Source organism: Lutjanus erythropterus, chromosome 4, assembly GCF_056507025.1.
Source record: "Lutjanus erythropterus isolate fLutEry1 chromosome 4, fLutEry1.hap2, whole genome shotgun sequence".
In the NCBI taxonomy this organism is placed as follows: domain Eukaryota; kingdom Metazoa; phylum Chordata; class Actinopteri; order Lutjaniformes; family Lutjanidae; genus Lutjanus; species Lutjanus erythropterus.
The window spans coordinates 9,635,660-9,651,991 of NC_139320.1; the positions used below are offsets into that span (position 1 = coordinate 9,635,660).

General features: G+C 39.8%; 1 protein-coding gene across 2 annotated transcripts in view; it reads left to right on the forward strand.

Annotated features, from left to right (window-relative positions):
- The window catches only part of npas1 (neuronal PAS domain protein 1), a 98,137-nt gene extending 87,714 nt beyond the window's left edge, over positions 1-10,423 (forward strand). For both annotated transcript variants that reach the window (XM_084716911.1, XM_084716910.1), the window contains 6 exons: positions 296-408; positions 1,107-1,303; positions 1,517-1,623; positions 3,670-3,817; positions 6,463-6,575; positions 7,560-10,423. In XM_084716911.1, coding sequence (XP_084573037.1) covers positions 296-408; positions 1,107-1,303; positions 1,517-1,623; positions 3,670-3,817; positions 6,463-6,575; positions 7,560-8,629 — 1,748 coding nt within the window. In that variant the 3' untranslated portion in view covers positions 8,630-10,423. The remainder of the gene's footprint in view (positions 1-295; positions 409-1,106; positions 1,304-1,516; positions 1,624-3,669; positions 3,818-6,462; positions 6,576-7,559) is intronic.
- The last annotated feature ends 5,909 nt before the right edge of the window (positions 10,424-16,332 follow it).

Consider the following 16,332-nt stretch of genomic DNA (forward strand, 5'->3'; position numbering starts at 1 on the left):
AATGATCCAAAGTATCCCTTTAAATTGCATTACTGATACTGATACATACTGATGATGAATGCACCGGCGCTACTGCCGCTGCCAAGTCCGACATTACTGTTCCTAGTCCCTCCTCCCATAAACCTAGAGAAATATAAGGAAAAAGAAGATTGCTGTTGTTAAATTCACTGAACTCATTTTGTACCATCAAAACAACAAAACCGAAGTAAAAATAATTAAATTCAAGACAAATCCTCTGGGATGAATATTTTTATTTTACGTCTTCTTCTTCTTCTTCTTCTCTCATCCTCAACAGCTCCCTCCAGTCCTCATTCTCCTGCTGACGATCCTCCCGACCGTGGCTTCTTCATCCGCATGAAGTCCACGCTCACCAAAAGAGGCCTGCACGTCAAGTCCTCTGGATACAAGGTGCAATAATTTATCATTATTTGAAAGCATAAATTACATTATTCACACTTTCCTATTTACCTGCTTGTTCTTGGGCCAGTAAAATAAGAGGCAGACCTTTGTCATTTTGTTTTGCTCTGCCAGGGTTTCATAGCAGTGTCAAGTTGGTCGTTTTCAGTGTATTTTATGGCTGTGACCTTATTTCACACTGGACTGCTGCACATAACAGTTTACTACACTCATGGCTGTGATACCACCGCTGCTGCCTTCTTTAGCTTAGAATCTGACTTTGTATTGTTTATGTTAGATGTATATCAATAAATGTTTAATGTGTATTTTTGATTCCCTCTTGTTGTTACCATTATTTTCTTTATTCTTTTCTTATTCTTTATTCTTTATTTTATCTCATCCTAGACTGTATTATTTCCATTTTTTTTTTTTTTTTAAATCTGTTGATCATTTTCTCAGTTAATCGCTTAGTTGTTTGGTCCTTAAAATGTGAAAATGTCCAAGATGATGTCCTCAAATATCCAAGACTCCAAGATGTTCAATTTACTGTAATAAAGGACAAAAGAATCAAACAAATATTCTCATTTGAGAATCAGAGAATTTGGACATTTTTTTGTCCCAAAAAAATCACTCAAAACTATTATCAAGATTGTGACTGAAAAACTGACCTTGCATGAAGTGAATACCCACTGTTGTCTTCCGTCTGTCAGGTAATCCACGTGACGGGACGAATTCGCTGTCGCCCTGCACTTGTGCCGGGCTCCACACGCTCGGTGCGTCGACCGATGGGTTTAGTAGCGCTGGCACACACACTCCCTCCATCCACGCTTAATGAAGTCCGCATGGAGAGCCAAATGTTTGTCTTCCGAGTGAACATGGACCTACAGGTCACATATTGTGAGAACAGGTAAGTGGAGCTGTATGTACACTGAATACATACTGAACAAATGCATATTTTTTTTAAACGTGTGGAGTCTCGCTGTATTGCTTTTCGAGTGCTCCCACTTGAATGTTTTTTCATGAGTTGTTGGCAGAGTCCCCTGCCAGGTGGTGGGTTTAGGAGATACACCTGCTTCTGCTGAGTGGACAAATGTGTTTTTTCTGTTGCATTTCTTCACAGGATCTCAGAATATATGGATCTGACCCCAGCAGAGGTTGTGGGACATACCTGTTACCACTTCATCCACGTAGAGGACCTAGAAAACCTCCGGCAGAGCCATGAGGACTGTGAGTCGCATTCATATGATTTTAGGATTTTACTGATTACATATAAAGCCCTGAGAGGCCCAGCTCCGAGGTGTTGAGCAGATCTTTTAGTGCCACACGTCTCTTTTCCGCTCCATGAAATCTTTGGATGCATCACCATCGGTTGTACCTAACAAACAAAAACAAAAGAAGAGATTTTCCAGGCTGTGTTAAAATTTTAAGTTCACTGAATTTAAAAGAATAAGTTGAGATAATTTTGTAATAATTCATAACAAAAAAAACTTTTCTAGTCAGTTGTACTTGAGAAAACATATTCAACAAGCTTAAGATATTAAGATAAAACAACTAGTCTTCAAACACAGACAAACATTTAAAAAAAAACTTTGGTTTCCTTTTATTTCCTCTCACTTTGAAGAGTCTGTTTTTCATTTCACACAAAGAACTCACAGCTGCAGCTGCTCATGTTGGAGCTACTCTGCTGTAACATTGGCACAAAGACAGTGAGCCAAACTGCTCTCAGTGAATTTTGAGGGACTGGATTAACCTTCATCGTGGTCTGCAGTGTTTTCATAATTGTGAAAACAAGTATCCATGAATTATCTTAAAGTGTATTAGAGACACATAGCAAGTTTTTATTGTATGATTTCTGCAAAAAAAAGAAGACTCTCATGCACACACAATGCATGCTGGGAAGTCTGTCATTTTAAGACACAATATTTCAAATAAGAAGAACTGTTTTTAAATTCTGAAGTGTTCTGAAAATAAATACAAGAAATTTCAAGTTTAAATAGCTTGACTAAGTCTCTATATTCACGTCTGTATATTTAAGTTAATGCGAGAATTCCTCTTTGTTTTTTACAGTGTAAATCCAGATTTAACAGATAAAGCTTTTGCAGTTAGTGCTCCAAGACTGGAGCGACCTGCCTGAGGAGACCAGGGCTGTAAAACTCTATTGCATCTTATAAATCAAGCTTAAAAAAAATGGCTTTTCATTGATTTTGTAGATTTATTCTCCTTATGTTTTATGTAATGTGTTTAGCTTTTATGGATTTTAGTTTGCTTTTATTTTAAATGTGTTCCTTCTTTACTGTAAAACACTGTTCTGACTGTGTTTTGAAAGGTGCTATAAAAATCAATTTTAGCACATTATTATTATTATTATTATTATTATTATTATTGTTATTGTTATTGTTATTATTATTATTATTATTATTATTATTATTATTATTATTATTATTATTATTATATACAATAATCAAAATTTTAGGCCTAAATGTTTTTAAATGTTCTAAATACAATTTTGACAGGTCTTAAAAATGGATTTGATTATGAAATGAACAGTTGTATTAACCTCTTTTAAATTAGTTTTTGGGAGGAACTTTGTATTGATCGTGCTGGGGTGACCAGATGTCCTGAAAAATTCAAGACAGTCCTGAATTACAAGCAGTTGTCCTGAATCCTGTCCTTTTTGTCCTGAATATTAACTGTTACAGTGATAGATAATATGAACAACATATGAATCCATGAAAGTATTCTGATGCCTTCTTTTAGTTATTAAAGTAAGTCCTGTTCATGTTTGTTAAAATATGTAAGAGTATTACTGATGTGTTGAAACAACTACAAAACTAAATGAACATGGAACCAGTTGTCACTATGACCGTCCAGTGTGGAAAGGATGAAACATGTTACATTAATTTGGATTTGATTTGTAGATTTCATTAAGAGATTAATTAATATTATGAGATTAATGTACTTTTTAGTATCAGTGTGAAATAGGTCTTAAATGCATTCCTAATGGTCTTTAAATGTCTTAAAGTCTTAAATTTAACTTGATGAAACTGTTATTGTTATTCGAATGATTATATGTAGCGTGTTAAGTTTTTCCCACCCTCTTTAATCTACACAACATCATCATCTGAACTTCGGGCTCTTGATGAATCAAGGAGAGCCTGTTGACGTCTCATTCTGTCCTGATGTGATCGGCGCCCTCTGCTGCCATCATCATGAACTGCCAAACCAATAACGGGCTTCTTCTCTTCCCCCCTCTCGTCTCTGTCCACCTCCCAGTGCTGAGGAAAGGCCAGGTGGTGACCGGCTACTACCGCTGGCTGCAGAGGAGAGGAGGCTACCTGTGGATCCAGTCCACCGCCACCGTCTCCATCAACCACAAAGCCCCACACGAACGCAACGTCATCTGGGTCAACTACGTCCTGAGGTTGGTGCTACAACCACAGCAGAGACACACTTTATTTTTTGCTACAAGACTGCTGATATGAGCTGAGTTTATGTATGCAGGCACCACACTGTGTACAGAGATCCTTTGAAGGGATAGATGATGAAATGCAGAGGGATTATTGGACGAGTCTCACTCTCACCAACATGTGAGAGAACTGATGAGGATACTTTCATAACAGTCACATCAAAGCAGAGCACATTACAAGTTAATGTTAGTAGTTAAAAAGTTAATTTTTATATAAATATTGAAGATAAATTAACTTTATTTAAAGTTATAAGATGACAAAAAAATGTAGTGATCTCAGTCATCTATATTAGTGGAGTCATTTCCACTCAGAGGTCTTCTTATGTCTTACAGATTTCAGATTAATTTGGGTTTTCTTTACAATAAAAACAGACATAGTCAGTGAATCCACTTTTATTTAATTATTGACTATTATTCCTGCTAAAATGACAGATTCTTATCATTTAGTAAAGTAATTCCATTGTCAAACATGACCTAGAGCTTTACTCTGAATTATCATGAAGTCACACATGACTTCATGCATCAAAAAGCATCAATTTATTTATGTAGCACTTCATAACCTATCAGGAGTGTACACAAAATAACAGCCTCTCATGCATGATTTAATACGTTGCCTCAATGCGTTAATTAATGCAACAACTAAGGTGTTTTAGTCGTCATGATTTCTGAGGTCTTAATGATGCTCATGTCTTCTTCACAAGTAAGTCTGCATTTAAAGGGACAGAGCAAAAATCTTAGATCTTATGACAGTAAATGACGAGTCTTTGGGTTTTGTTGTGTTTGTTGGACAAATGAAACAATGTTACCTTGGGCTCTGGGAAATTGTGATGAGCATTTTTCACACTTTCTGACATTTTGTAGACAAACGCATAATGAATTAACCATGAAAATAATCATCAGATTAAATGGTAATGAAAATAATTGTTAGTTGCAGCCCTAATTCCAAGAGTTGTAATCATGATTAACTGAGCATTACTTCTTCATGACTTCATCATGTTTGTGGCCCTTCAAATAAAGTCAGCCCCTCTGTATATTTAGGTATTATGTATTTGCAAGAATACAAATACAGATACAAATCAGATCATGAGTTTGACCTTTTCAATCACTGAGTATTTAGTTGTGTAAAAATTATATATGTCATATGTGCATAAGAAACAAATAATTGATTTCACAATTATGCCACCAATAATCCTTTATTGCCACAAACATGATGAAAGTCATGATGAAGTAATGTTCAACCAGGATTACAAACACATGCTGACTGGTCAAGTTTTTGGCCTGTCTCTGTCTCTTTTTGTCCTGCACACACACCTCTGAAGAAGACATGAACATCATTAATAACTCAGAAATCATGAAAATCATTGACATTCCTGAGTTGTTGCATTAATTAATGTATTGTTCTTGCATTAAATTATGCAGGAGATCCTGTTATGAAGTACTACATGAATGAATTCATGCTTTTCATGCATGTAGTCATGTATGAATTCATGATAATTAATGTATCCTTACCATAAATTTAACATAAATTTACCAGAATTTTTAACCAGGCCTTTTTTTAATGAATAACTTTCGCATTTGTCTTCAAATTTTTATTTATTTAATCATTTTGAGTTTAAAATTATTGATCAGACTTGAGTAAAAGTCATTACACTTGCAGAGTCTTCAGTAGTTTCTTTTTTCAGCATTCCTTATTCACTATTTAATGTCATTACTTTAAACTGACAGACACAATCACAAGAGAAGGCTTTGAAACTGATTAAATAAAATTGGTTTCTGTTTAAGTTTAAATCACCCTCTAAATGTAGTTTTACTTTTATTTAAGTCGTTATTTATTTACTACACAGGCACAACAACTGCAGTAACCCCGACAAAATATGCTTTTCCTGTATTTCCCTCTTGTTCACACACACACACACACACGCACACACACAAACACACCCAGACACTGATGCAAATATACGCATCGTTCACACTTACACACACGCACGGACACGGTGCATAACAGGAATACGTGCGCAGCGAGCAGTCAGACAAAAACAAGAGGAGTAGGCTGAATTTCAATGCTAATTGGACTGAAGCTATATAATTACAACAAATGGATGTCAGAATTTTGGGGCTGAATGGTGTTTTAGTTAATTAGTGCTGTAATTACAAGAGCTCATTAACTTCTCCAACAGCCTCCTCCTTGTCTGAGCTTAACTGTGTATAGGTGGGCTGCTGAGTGGAGCATCGTGTGTGTGCGCGCATGTGTTTCTGTGTTTCTGTGTTTCTGTGTGTGTCTTGAAGGGCGGGGTCTGCCTGTCTGTCTGTTTGCGTGTCAGTGCTGGTGTGTGTGTGATAAGGGCTGTTGGAGGATTGGGTGTGTGTTAGGTGGAGGTTAGAAGGGTGTGAGGCAGTTTGGCTATTGGAGGTTGTTATTAGGCTGATTATATGTTGTTTCCATCTCTAAGTATTCACTCAAATCAGCACAGCACTACTGTGTTTTTTTTTAAGCTGTAAGTGGTTTTAAGTGGTAGATGATCATTTGTGTTTACGTCCACCTTTTTCTCCCTCTCTTTCTCCACTTTCACATCTATCCATCCATCACTCCATCCATCCAGTCGAACAGAATTGCCCGACACCCCCCTCGATCTGCTGCAGCTACCAGAGAACGTCAGAGCGGAGCGGCTTCGAGTCAGCTCGTCCCCCACTGACAGCTCCCCACAGGCCCGAGGTAGAAAGCTTCACACACAGTCGTACAGGCATTATACGACATGACACGACCCCACACAAATGGCAGCAGAAAGTCTTTCAGCTGTTCTAGTCTCATAAATATGTCATTTATAACATATCAAACGTCTTAACTAATCCAAGTGTGGGGAAAGTATTGAAAAATACTGAAATCCCATTGCCATCCATGTTAAAAAATGATTCATGCATGTCTTCTTCTCTGGGTTCAGGGCTGTCCACAGTCAACCAGAAACTGTTTTACATGAGACATGCAGTACAATGGATGTGCAAAAGGAAATTCACAGTGGGTCAATATGACTTGGTGGGTTTGTTTTCTTGCAATATATTTCTAATGAAAACAAGTTTTACTGAAAATCTAACATTTTTAAGTTTATTCCATCATTAATGCCAACAATTATGTTGATTGGTGCCAATTTGGCAGTCAGAAACTTTTGAAATTAATATAAAAGTGCTGGTCTAATAAAGGGTCTAATAACGAGCATATTATGTCCAGTTTTTGTCTTTTTTCAGTAAAAGTATAGCTTGTTACGTCTTTTTACTGCACTGCACTGTAAAATGAAGTGCAACCAAATTAAAATTTTAGGAAGGTAAACAGCGATACCAGGGTACGGTTAAGAAACACTTTTGGACAAACACTTGGATCTTAGAACTCTTTATTTGTTATCAGGACAACTTTCATGAATAAAAAACATTCAAGGGAGATTCACCCCTTTTTTTTCTGCACTAAAAATGGATCATATTTAGGCGATTTTGAAAACTTTCCCTTCATTCGATTCCTTAAGACTTTTTTTTCTCTCATTCAGAACACATTTAGGATGCAGTGTTCATTGACTTTGTTTATGTTGCAATTTGCGTGATGTTGACACACACTTTTGGACTCCATAACTACCTTCCCATGATGCTTGCTGACTCTCAGAAACTCCTGCCTGTTCCTCTTCTCATCATAAAAATCTACTGTCCTCCTCAGGCTCCCAGCCAGTGAAGAGCTCAGCGGGGAAGAGTGACCCCGACACTAAAGGCCGAGACAAATTCACCGCATCCGCCATCCAATCAGAGGACAGGAGGAAGCGCCTGCTGAGGTCCGAACCTGAGGGCGCTCCTCCTGAAACCCGTCGCAGGCTGGAGGAGCTCCGTCACGCGGAGGAGAGCGTGTCTGCCTCCTCTGACCTGGCGAGCGAAAGCGACGGAGAGGAGGAGGAGGAGACGGAGTGGGACCAGGGGGGAGACAGTGACAGATTGAAACAGGAAGATGGCGGGGGAGGAAGTAAACAGAGCAGGGGTGGAGGAGACACCCCCACCAGAGGGGAAAGGGGGGGCAGGGTGCACAACGGACGGGCTGTGATCCAGCAGCTGAAGAGCGTTGTGACCCCATCCCCGCTACCCGGCAGCCCCAGCATCAAGACTGAGCACGAAGCGTTGGCCACGGGGGGTCGCTGGGGCTCGCAAACCTCCACCTCGCACACCACCCAACCCTCACACGCACACACACCCTCCAGCAGCCTCAACGGCGACAGCCCCACCACCCCCATCCCTGACTCCTCCTCCAGCAGCGAGGCCCCCCCTAAAGGTTTATTCACTCCCCCGTCTCCGGCTTTGTCCCCAGCCATGTCCGTGTCCTCCCCGCTGCCCCGCGATGAGAGGTCGGGGGTGACGAGTCGGAGCAGCGGCGTTGCAGGTAGCGGCCCTGACTTTGAGCTGCTCCAGAGACTGGCTGCAGGCGGCGCAGCGGGGCGGGTCCTCTTCCACCCCCTCGCCCTCGGCCCGCAGGGCCCTCAGAGCCTCTACGCCCCCAGCACCATCCGCTATGCTCCACCTGAGCTGCCCCCCTCCCACCACCACAGCGTGGGTCACAGCGATGGCCTGCAGCTACGCTCGGACCACCACAAGGGACCCCCGCCGGCCTTCTTCCCCCACCTACAGCGGTTGGCCGGCTTGCCACCCTTCAGCGGTTTCTCCCCGTCTGACAGCCCCTTCTCCTCCGGCCTGCCCTTCTGTATGAACGGACTGAGGGGGGCCGCGGGCTCCGAGGAGGACTGAGACGAGAAGAAGATGGAAATTAAGGACAGAGCAGAGTGACAGACCAGAAAGAGAGACGTTGAAAAGGGCAGGAGAGACAGGAGTGGCAGGACATTAAGCCTCTAAGGACATTACTAATTGGACAATGAGTTGAATAACTGTGATCTAAAATATGTGACAAGTCACTGCCACAGGGAGTTATCGCGTCCGCCTACTGTGGACAAGTGACAGTGACTCTTGGAGAAAACGGGACGTGGAAACTTTTGACTGGTTGTCCCTCAAGACTTTGCGTAATGAACTCTGCTCTGTGTCTTTCTCTAGATGACTGTGTTGATTTCTGTGTCTCTTCCACTCAGAGAAGCCATATTGTACATAGAGACAAAACCATAAAGACCCTCAGCTCACACCCTCCTCCCCACTGTCATTCCAATTAACCCAATTAACCCTAAAAGCCAGTAGAAAGAGACGGACACTCGTCTGTAGGAAGGACTTTGGAATATAAATTTTTATTATTGCAGTATTACACAAATCATCCAGGTGAGACTTTGATTTACGGGGGTTTCCTTTAAGATAGACGGAGACAGCCCTCTGGTGTTTTTGTATTGAGATTCAAAATAATAATAATTAAAAAAAAAACAAGTATTCATCAGTCAGCCATACTTAAAGCACACTGTTGGGACAAAAATATGAATAATGTCGTCCCAGACATTCCATTATGTATAAGGGAAGAAAATGCAATGCAGACAGGACGCTATTTCTGTTGTTTGATCATAGGACGGTCATTTGTTAACGGAGTATTAATTATAGTATATTATGTGTGATGCTGCGGTTTGTGTATGAAAGCCATATTCTTGTTTTCTTTTTTTATTTCTGAAGGTTTTTATTGATTTTTTTTACATTTTTTTGCCAGATAAAACAGATGGAAAGATGGCGTAGAAGAATATGTCTAAACAGACAGAATGACATTGTTTTACTGGATGCACAATAACATCCGATTTTTTTTTTAATATTCTCGTAAAAAAAAGATATTTCTGAAAATGTTTTTAGGAGAGGGGGGATGGTGCTGGACAGAAGTGTTTATTATCATTTAAACCTCTGTGTGTGTGTTTTTCTGAGCACTTACTGAAATTTGTTCTGCTGTGAACTCAAAGCACTGCATCACTTAACACTCACTGTGTGATCCTGTTAAAACAGAAAACAATGCAAAAGTGGTCACTAATATCATAGCCTGACCACCACAGTGTAGTAGAGAAAATAAATGGTCATTTAAAAAAGGCAGAGAAATAAACGACCACATGTGGTCATTAAAAGATGACCATCAGAGAGGTCAATAAAAGAACAGCCAGATATGAGTTTTAGTTCAATTCAGTCAACTGGGAATAAAGTTTTAGATTAAAAAGTGGAAATATAAAACACTTTAAATTTCTGTTTCACACTGATTGATTGGAATTCCTCTCAGGACTGAAAAAATAAACAAATACAGAACGCTTTTTATATTAAAAAAAGGGAAATAACAGCTTTTTAAATTTGTGCTCAGAATATTTTGTCTTGCATTTAAATTGAAGGGAGTCACAAACAATTTGACAGTTGTCTAAAGGATACCCTTTAGGAATCTTCCAAAATGGGATATTTAACATTGGGCTGCAACTAACAATCATCTTCATTGTCAGTTAATCTGTCCGTTATTTCCTTGATTAATCAGTCAGTTGTTTGGTCTTAATCAGTGTTTCCCAAAGTCAAAATGACGTCCTCAAATGTCTTGTTTTGTCCAGAACCCAAAGATATTCAGTTTACTGTCATAAAGGAGTGAAGAAACCAGAAAATATTCACATTTTAGAAGCTGAAATCAGAGAATTTTGGCTTATTTCTTTAAACAAAAAATACTCAAAATAGTTGGCAATTAATTTACTATTTGAAAAGTAACTGATTAATCATCACAGCTCTATTTTAACATTTGAAAACAAAAAAATTAGTGTCAATACAGCCATACGAATTAAATGTGAGGATGGTCAAATATACACACATACACAATAAAAATCAATGGTGCAAATACTCAAAAATGAACAATAGATAATCCTCCAGCACTTTGGAATGCAGTCATTCAAATTGGTCTTATCATGTGATCAAAATACACCAGAATCTATAAAATCCAGCTTCAAAATGATGCCATAATGACAGACATTGTAAGTACATTGTTTTTTTTTTGGTTCCAGATTGAGATTATGGTCGACTGTCTGACAGGAGGACTCAGTTTATGTGCAAATCTCTGATGTTCTGATGTCTGACAGGGAAAAAAAAGAAGAAAAAAATCTAATTGTTCAGATCCGATGTGCACTACACACCCATACTGTAGCTGTCACATTCAAACGTGCGAGTACGCACATCCTCGGGTGTTTAATGGTCTACTGTGTGTGTATGACTGTGTGAGTGTGCGCTTGCTTCTGTAAGTGTGTATGTTTTTGTTTTGTTTTTTGTTTTTTTGGTTAATTAAATAGCTAACCCCTTGCCCATCACTGTGAAGCTAACGTTATCTTGCCATCTTTGTGAATACCCCACCCACTCATCAAATAAAATGAACAAATGTAAAAAGAACAGTGATACAGATGACAATAACAATAAAATATTCCAGTAGAGGAGCACAACTCAAGGCTTTGTTGTTTCTTTTTTCTTGCTTCTGTGCAGCACATAAATTCAACAATTAAGATATATTGAATTGACAAGATTCAAGTTATGGCTTACATACTTGACTATGGTTGCATGTCTGATTCAAATAAATTATGTGGGTAATTAAGTTTGTTCCACATCAGGGATGCACCCAAGTCTGCAGAGGTTAATTGAGAAAGCACAAATAATGAAAGGGAAAGAGATATTCCTTCTGTCCGAAGTTGCTCAACATTAATCGGAAAAAGTCAGCTCCAATATTACCTCAGCATAGTTAAAAAAAGTTTCACCTACCTTAAACAATCAGTGATTTAATGAATTAGTCCCTTCAACTGATGAACATTTTTATTCTTCTATAATGTGTCTTTTTCCAATGCAAAACATCACCTCAGGTTATAAAACATTTACTTCGGTTGCTGATTTTTAAATATCTGCCAGGTAAAAGTACAATATGTAATTTATTTGTCTAGAGATCTCTCTTACATTAAAATAATGAAAAAAGATGTAGTTTGATGACACTGATAAGTAGCGTGGGCTCATGGGAGTTGTTTTCTTCATTGGTAAACAACCATGATGTAAATCTATCTGATGTGACTCAGGCAGAAATCATGTTCATAGCAGAGATAAAATTAAAGCTTTATTCACGTTACGTTTAGTCACGTTTACCGACTTCCTTCCTCACTCTAATGGATCTTGTTTTCTTGTAAGTTATAGCTACCAGCTAGCAACGATTGCAGAAAACACATTGTTACCATGAATAAATTGTGGATTGCGTTTGGGATCATGTGGGTACACAACTTAACATAATATATAACATGTTTGTCATTTTTATACATTTTAATGCAGAAAAGTTACATATTATAGCCTTAAAGGGGAAGGCGTTGGTGGGTTTCCATTCATAAAACATAACTTAGCAAAAATAAAGAGAGGGAGAAAGATGAAAACTACAGAATGAAGAAATAAATTTTATAGATACACGCCAGTATTAAATCATTTTGATGCTTTGTAGGCACAATAAAAAGTCTTCTAACCAAATACAGATACAGAGACAGATAGTTTTGGTTAAACAGATACAGGCAATGATGCCTGTTATCATCTCTGTTCTATACTACATTTGCATATGTTAGATTTGTTGCTAACATGCATTTACTTACTACAAAACATCAACTTTTCAGGCGTTTATGTGCAGCCTTTCACTATCTGTGTGAGACTAATATAAATTCAAACAACACTCAGCCAAGAATAGCAAACACAAGGGACGAATCAGCAACAGAATAAATATAAATGATGTCTGTGTCACTGTGAGTAGTTATATGTCACCAGCAAAGCAGCTGGGCAATCTTGCATATCCCTGGAGTGGACAATAAAACACACAATAAAACACAACAATATTGATCCTTAATAAAAAAGTAAATGGTGGAGTAGGTGAGAGTGACCCTGGCATGAAGCAGGACGTAACTCGAAATGGACTTTGCCGTAAATTCATCTGAAATGAACACAACAGCACAGAAAGCACACAGCAAGTGTCTCACTTATGAGAGGCTATATGCGGGCATGCATCACCATGTGTGTGCATGTATGTGCGTGTGTGTGTGTGTGTACATTGGTGGTTTGCTTGCTTGTCTGTGTGTGTGTGCATCTCTGTGAATTTGCGAGTGTGTGTCTGTGTGTGTTGTCTGAAGCAGCCCCAGGGAGGGGCTCTGACATTGAAGACGGGTTAAATCCTGTTTTACATTCAAGTGGCAGGCCCTAGTTCATTAGAGTGAGGATCATTCCTCCTCAAGACCAAAGGAAGCGCATACTAAACAAGAGCAGTTGTTGGGGAGAAAATGCCATTGTACGTGCAAAACCGTATGTACTGTATAAGTGTGCAACAACCCTGGTTTCTTCTTTATGTCTTCTTTTCTGAGCAGTTCAGTCTTTATACAGAGAAGTAAAGGTGCGGTTGTGCAGATGAAAATCATTGTGTACTATTTGTGGCAATGTGCGTGTGTGTGTGTGTGTGTGTGTGTGTGTGTGTGTGTGCGTGTGCGTGTGTGCGTGTGTGTGCGTGTGTGTGTGTGTGTGTGTGTGTGTGTGTGTGCACAAGTCACGGCAGCTCTCCTGACTGTCTTCCACTCAGCCTGTCATTGAGTCACCCGTATGCCCTCTCTGTCACTGACTTTGATGGCTTATCTTACCCCCTGAATTGGAGTCGCGCTCCCGGGGGAAATACCTTAGCACATGTAAATGCATTTGAAAGAGTAAAAATATGGGTAGGAATAATAGAGTGAGGGATGGAGGGAGACACACAGACAGCTTCCGTCTTACACTGGCTTACTACACCTCCACAGCACTCTCTGTCCTCCAGCCCTCCTCAACTATCTCTACTATTTTCTACAGAAGAGGATTAGGGCCACGTGTGAAAAATATATTTGAGTTGGGGTCACATGTGAAGTGTATGAGCTCTATGTTTAAAGTCAGATCTCTGAGAAACTAAAGTCAGAATTCTGATAATGACGTCAGGTTTTCAAGTTTAAAGATCTCAGTGTGACATTTTTCATTTTCATGTGGCCCTAACTAAAATAAAATTTTCATGTGGCCCTAAAAATAAATCATTCACATGTGGTCCTAATGCTCTTTCATTATTTTCATCTTCATCATTGTTTCCCAACAGTCTCCTCTGTCTCCTCTCATCCAGGACAGGAGAAGGCCAATCCATACTTAATGCAGTTCTCCAGGCAGATCCTTTGATCCATACGCATGGCATTTAACACCTGAGAGCAGATGAGCAATCTGCTCTCAAAATAAGCAGGGGTTATGGCTCCTACTTTCAGACGTGCGGCTCGGGTTTGGAGATGTATGAGGCTAGACCTGGATGTGGAGCCGCGGCCGGTGTTGTGGTTTCTGTGAGCTGCTCGGGGTCTGGGGTGGATGGTGTTTGTCAGGGAGGGCGCGTCTCCTGCCTCTGGGCGCCCTGCCCTTTAGACGCGCCAGGCCTCAGGAGCCTCCTGCATGCCAAACAGACCTGTGCAGTCAGATGCAGCCACGGAGGAGAGAGGAGGAGAGGGGAGGGGAGGAGAAGAGAACGTGAGGAGGAGTCCAGAAAGAAAGAGACTCGAGGGCGAAAGGGTAGAAGAGGATCTGAGGGAGGGAGGAGAGGGGCTCGAGGGGAGGAGGAGGTGGGGTGCTGGTCACACTGCAGCAGCCATCTAGACACACCCTGCATGTGAAACACAACTGCACCGAGACGCCCTGGGAATCAGCGGAGGAGAGGTGGGAGGAGAGGAGAGCGAAGGAGAGGAAGAGAGGGTGACTCTGAGGTGAGTCTCAACAGCAACACTGTGTGTCGATGGCCGGGAGATATCACAGACCTTCGCCCTAACCCAGTCACTGATAGTTATCACAGACAGAGCCCCCCCATCACCAACACTCCCACACACACACACACACACACACACACACACACACACACACACACACACACAACCACATGCTGCTCCGTTCACTTCATATATTAATACATGCTTACAGATGAGCAGCTCATTATAAAAATTATGCATGTACAGCATGTGTGTGTGGACAGTTTGTACATCTTTTGACTGCTGCTGTAGGCAGAGTTACCACTGACTCTGACACCACTTACACATTAAAGTGGGCCATGTTTGCATAATCCAAAAAATATGACAACTTTTTATGAGTGTTTGCATTACAGGTAGAGGCCTTTATTTGTGCTGATAACTGGAGGTTTTTAATTTCTTTATATTAAAGATCTAAGAAAGTGATTTTGTCAGGTGTATGTAGGTATTTAATTATGGAGTGTGCATTGTCTGTATGAATACTTTAAAATCTCCTTCATGTCACCACCAGGACTCCAGCTAATACAGAGGACACGGATGTCATGTCCTCTGCACTGTCTGGGAATTCATCAAAACAAATTTTATTTCTGGCAGTGTGGAGAGGCTTTGAAACTCCACTAACACCCTGGGAAATATTTGCAAATGATATGAAACGTGATGGTGGGACCATCCCCCATATTTTACCCTATAAGTAGACCCAGTGTTTTGGCATAATGTTATCTGGTCTGTTTTTTTTCTATTTCACTTGTAACAGATGTTGTAGGTGTGGTTTGGGATGTTGGGAGAACCCTCGTGTGTGTGTGTGTGTCCTTGTTGATCGTTTTGTGTTGTTGGATTATTTGACTTATCATTTCTATTCTATTCTATCTTATATATTTCTTTTGTTTTGTGCCTGAGGACCCTCTTGAAAATGAGATGGTGCATCTTAAGGAGTTTATCCTCAAACTCCCATCATGCACAGCAGACACAGTACATTACAAAAAACAGCCTCACTAAATGCTTTTTTGTGTCAGTAAGTTAGTTCTAAAGTCATTTTAGGAATTTAGGGATATGCACCGTGAAAGCAGGCTATAAACTAAAATAACATAATGGGCTGTTCTTGTTTTGGTTCAGGTTTAGGCATGAGGAATGTGATGGGGTAGGGTCAAGGTAAGAATATCAGGATAAGTCAATCAAAGAAGAGTAGAGCAGGATGCACTGGCCTTCGGATCACGTCAACATCAATGTGATATTGGACAGGGTAAGACTGGCCTGTAAACACATACATGTAAATGGAAAAGCCTCTTTATTTCTGGATAAAAAGCATTATATTACTGTAATGTTTTAATTTTTCGACCAATTTCAATGAGTGGTGTTTTATTAAAGGGTTGATTATCTACACAGATTAAGTTAAAAGAAAAACAAAACTTTTTTTTCTTACATCACGTAGATCATAAACTCTTAACTATAACATGACTCATTGAAACTGGTTAATAAATGTAAACATTATAGTACTTTTTTATCCAGAAAAGCTCCAGCTTTGTCATTTACATATATTTGTTAACAGGTCAGTCTTGTCCTGTCCAATATAACGGAGACACTGATGTGAGGCAGCAACAAGCTGAAGTGGTCAATGCTGCATCAATGTCTGTCTATAGCAGGACATCCCTGATTGACTAGTACTCATTACCTTCATTGGTTGGGTTGGTTAGATTAAGGCTTGAGGAGTTATTTCGGTTTAGTGCA